Here is a 4,434-nt window from a genome sequence, read left to right as displayed (position 1 = left end):
ACAGCATGGTCAAGAACAAAAGCGGCATCAACAGCTACAACAACAACCTGACAAGGGCAGAGAGGTGTATATGCCCAGGGCACCAGGTGACACGAGTGAGACTAACGACAGAGACACAGGTGAGAGTGATGTCACTGATTAAGCTGAGAGAAGCAGACAGGACGGTGGTCTGATGTGTGTTTCTCTTTTTGCCGATGACATAATGCTTATGTCACGTGTGACGTCGTTTTCCCTAAAGTTAAAGGTAGAAAAGTCCAACTTGTAGCTGGCAGCCAAGACATCTTTACGCAGGAAATGAATGCGCGTCAACATTGAATTTATTATACAGCAATTATTGAACAGCTCAAACCACAAGTGCAGATTAAATCCACATACAAGTACAACTGTCAGTCCAGAGAAGACAACAATGATTTGCCAAAAACATAAACGTAACACAGCTGGTCTGTGATTGGTCCAAACAACACGCGGTGACGGTATAAAAATTACAAGAGTTATCTTTTTATTCACTCAAACGTTGTAAGAACGCACTTTATAATAAGTGATACCCATACACGACATGTAGGGCACGCCGTTGGTCTTTACCTGCGACGCGACATCGCCTACATTTCTACATTCGGCTCTTTACCTGTTTTTACTCCATCCTTCATTTGAATTTTACATCAAGCATGGAAACATATTTCTTTAAAATCTATGACATATATATGTAAATTGCTGCTTTCATGGCCGTAGTGCTCCTGAAATGAACATTCATAATAATAATAATAACAATAATTCATAAGATCTGAGGCAGCAAAAAAAGGCCCATTTTGTACAATTTTGCAGCCTTTCCATGTGGATACAAGCAACGTACTGCATTTTTAATCCTACAACTAAAAATGTCTGCGATGAAAAAACAAAAAAACACATACAAAATAAAAACATCAACATTCACATCAACATTACAACATTTATATTGGTTCATAAAACCTACTAGAGCCAAAATGGTGGCTTACAGTTTTTTGCAACACCTTCCTTCGTGAAGGAAGTAAGTGTCATAAACACGAGAGGTGGCAGAGAGAGTGTATTTTCAGACGGTCCACATGGACGAGGGTAAACTCCTCATCTGACCCACTCTCTAAATGTTCACCCCGAGCTCCTCAACCTTCCAACCACTGGAATTCCTTCCAAACTTGTAGACAAGCCTCCTGCCGTCCACTCGCTCCAGGATCTCCCTCTTGTAGTAGTACCTGCCGGGACACAAGGTCAGTCAGTCACAGTGTACCTTTTTTTTTGGGGTGGGGGGAAGAGGGGGTGTTAAGTTTCCTGGTGCTTCGGTCAGCTGAATGCTAAGCCGCTACACGTATTAACTCACACCCTGCGTCGACTCACCTCATGGCACGACTGAGCTTCTCGTAGGTCATGCTGTTGTTCTTCTTCTTCTGGCCCCACATCTGAGCCACGGCCTCGGACTTGAGGAACTTGAAGACCCCCTCGCGCCGGTCCTCCCACTTCATGAGTCCCTGGTTCTTCTCGGGGTGGACGAGAATGTCCCTGATGAACTCCCATAGGTGGGTGCCTCGGGGAACTAGCGAAAGACAAGCAGAGCGGCGTGAGTTGACGTGGTCTCCGTGCCGAGGCGCATGTAGAAAAACAAACATGCGATTCAAATGTGTCTGCGTGTGCAGCAGATGAAGATGCAAATCAGAATGCAAAAAAAAAAAGTCGCTGAATAGCTGACACTGTGCGAAAAAACAGACAGCTGTTTGTGGCGCGTTTTTACATAAAGCGTGTCCGCGCGCGAGGCGCCTTTCCCTCACCGTGTTTGTTTTTCTTCGGACATTCGTAAACGCTGCCGCTGCTCTGCCCTTTGTTGACTTTCGGAGGCCGTCCCCTGGGTCGCTTCAGGCGAGTTTCTCCCTTCTCGGACTTGATGTTAGCTTCTGTGGACACAGCAGTGTTTTTCGGGTGTTTACTTGAACTCATTAGCGCTGCTAAGAATGTGGAATGCCCTATGACAATCGCAGGGTTCCTTATCTCTCCCCTGTTTACTCACTCGAAATCAGAGGGTAGGAGAACTCTGGGTCCGACTCTCCGCTGGCAGACTCCGGCGAGCTGTGGCCTGAGAAGCTGCACAACAGACCTGCGCAGAGGAGAAACAGGTTTCTGCCATGCACTTCTTTTTTTTAGTAGGTCACAGAGGCAGGACAGGTGGAGTGCAAAATAATACTGACTGTTGGAGGAGGAGCTGTATTCACTGTCGGACTGATTATCGGACAGATAATCTTCTTGGAGCGGAGTCACGGGCCCCACAGTGAAAGTGCTCAGATCCTCGCTGTAGACAACCTCCCTTTTGAGGACAGGTTCTTCATCTGTTGGCGGGGGAACACAGCTAGCATTAGTCTAGAACGTCAACCATCATACAAATCCAGAGCTTTTTTTTATATATACGCACCGATGCCGATTCTAACGGTGCTGAGCAGAGGGAAGGTTTGGAAGTTCTGGAAGTTCAGGTTGTGTAAGAAGCTGTCCAGGAGCTGACAGGTTTCATTCAGTTCTGGTCCCGACAGGCTCTGCAGCTCTGCAGACAGACACCAGTCTCTTTAGTTACGCAATTATTCATCGTTAAATAAACAAACATCTCAGACGCAGGTCAGCGCCAGCTCTGAAAACGATGCAAATCATCATCACCACCACCAGCTTACCATATTTGGTCTTGTGTTCCTGCAGGTTGTGGAGAAGGTGCGGTCCAAGCTGGGGGCCAAAGATGCCAATCATCTGCTCCTGGCTCATTTGGCAAAGGGCCGAGCCGTCCATGGTGCAGCTGTTCAGGCTCAAAGTGCTGGCGTCGAACTTGGTGCTCTCCACATGGTCGCTGATCCATTCCAGAACATTCTCAGCTGTCCAGGAGTGGGGGCTGGTCTGTTTGTACCACTGCCCTGCTGCTGAGAAAGACGGGTGTATCAGTGTGTGCCGACCACTTAACCAGTGAACGGGGCTAATGCCCACAACTAGTCGGCAGGTCAACAACTTGGGACCACCACCACTGGCTCTGGACCTGTTTCTTCAACAAAGCCCCAGACTGTTTTAACGACCTGGCGACTGATACGAGCAGTTGAACATTAACTGACTGGTTAACGATTCTACCAACAGCATCTAAATGCCACGCAGAGGTCAGTGACCTCCGGGTCCTGATGTCTGAAGATGAAGGATTGTGTTTACCCAGGTCTGGTTTCAGCAGAAACCGATAGCGAAACTGGACCCACACGCTATCACAACAACACACACTCGGCTGAGGTCAACACAGGTGAAATCAGATGTCCTTACTGTTGATGCCGCAGCTGTAGGCCGGACCGAAGACGTGGGCAGCGTTGCTGCCGGACAGCGCGTTGAGCTGCTGCTGCTGCTGCTGCTGCTGCTGCTGCTGCTGAACGTCAGCGATGCCCGTGTGGTACATGGTCAGGTTGGCATGCGTCAGGACGCTGCTCAGACAGGTGGACGACATCGGGACACTAACGCAGACACAGACGAGAGAGGAGATGATTCCTGCCGCTCTGAACAGCAGATTCCCCCCCGACAGAAATGTTGGGTCACATGACCTCATCTCTACAGTAACACATCACAGTTCATCACACATGCACATCCACGTAACAGTATGTAGTTACCTGAGCCGAGGGACGGAGCAGTGAGGATGACGGTCAGAGAAAAATCCACAATGAGAGACAGAGAGAGAGAGAGAGCGTCTGCTGCGGTAATAACAATGACTCTTCCTTTATATCATCACTCTGGAGTGTGGGCGGGCTCAGGTGAGTTCAGGGGAATTCCACCTGGGCATGGTCACGCCCCCCCCTTCCCTCCCTCCTTTCTTCCTTCTCCTCCCCTGCTTTCCACAGAACTTGATCAACTAAACAAACCAGCCCTGCCGTTGTCACCGAGCCTTTTTATCTCACCAATCAAAACCCAGTTCTGGTACAGAGCCTTGTCACAATCAGCTCCGAGTTCCAAAAAAGCTTCATCTTCAACAAATCATGTGCAAAGTTTGGCAAATGGCCAGCGGAGTTCTGTTTCCTCGGTACACCTGACACACACCTGAGGACCCAGGGATGGGCCTTGGAACGGAAGGGTTACGGGTTCCAGTCCCAGATTCCATGTTTGTGAATGTGTTCGATGCATTTCTTTTATGAATTAGCTGTAAAAACAACGACAAAGACAAAGACTGTTTTGCCCTAGCTCGGGTTTGTGGTTCAGTTCTCTAGTAGCGTGGGGGTGATTGGTCATGGTTACCAAAAATAGAGAAAGGAGAGAGAGAGAGAGAGCGAGAGAGAGAGAGTACAGTGAGGAATTGACAGCAAAATTAATCAACAGCCAAAACAAACAGTGTTACATTCAGTGTATCTCTGCTTTCATTTCTCTGTCTGTTACTATTCTGCACTGAAAGACTCTGGCATATACTTATAT

General features: G+C 48.2%; 1 protein-coding gene across 3 annotated transcripts; it reads right to left on the bottom strand.

The window, feature by feature from the left end:
• Window positions 1–299: 299 nt before the first annotated feature.
• On the bottom strand, window positions 300–4,415 carry elf3 (E74-like factor 3 (ets domain transcription factor, epithelial-specific)). Of its 3 annotated transcripts, XM_008321187.2 has the most exons (9): window positions 3,642–4,415; window positions 3,304–3,488; window positions 2,682–2,921; window positions 2,432–2,557; window positions 2,211–2,348; window positions 2,033–2,119; window positions 1,797–1,919; window positions 1,369–1,564; window positions 300–1,226 (listed from the first exon to the last, which is right to left on the bottom strand). In XM_008321187.2, exons 2-9 carry the CDS (start codon window positions 3,479–3,481, stop codon window positions 1,115–1,117), a joined length of 1,200 nt encoding a protein of 399 aa, XP_008319409.1. In that variant the 5' UTR covers window positions 3,482–3,488; window positions 3,642–4,415; the 3' UTR covers window positions 300–1,114. The 3 variants fall into 3 exon arrangements, with proteins under 3 accessions (XP_008319409.1, XP_024916163.1, XP_024916164.1); XM_025060395.1 differs by lacking the exon at window positions 3,642–4,415 and having other exon boundaries at window positions 3,304–3,631; XM_025060396.1 differs by lacking the exon at window positions 3,642–4,415 and having other exon boundaries at window positions 2,682–2,918; window positions 3,304–3,631.
• Window positions 4,416–4,434: the final 19 nt, after the last annotated feature.

Source organism: Cynoglossus semilaevis, chromosome 11 (assembly GCF_000523025.1).
Source record: "Cynoglossus semilaevis isolate Cse_v1.0 chromosome 11, Cse_v1.0, whole genome shotgun sequence".
In the NCBI taxonomy this organism is placed as follows: Eukaryota; Metazoa; Chordata; class Actinopteri; order Pleuronectiformes; family Cynoglossidae; genus Cynoglossus; species Cynoglossus semilaevis.
This window is presented reverse-complemented; position numbering and strand designations above follow the sequence as displayed.

Coding starts and splice junctions, on each gene's coding strand:
- elf3 (XM_025060395.1), bottom strand. CDS start 3,580: ATGAGGTCATGTGACCCAACATTTCTGTCGGGGGGGAATCTGCTGTTC. Junction 2,558..2,681: donor GGAACACAAGACCAAATATG/GTAAGCTGGTGG, acceptor GTCTGTCTGCAG/AGCTGCAGAGCCTGTCGGGA. Junction 1,920..2,032: donor CTCCTACCCTCTGATTTCGA/GTGAGTAAACAG, acceptor CTGTGTCCACAG/AAGCTAACATCAAGTCCGAG.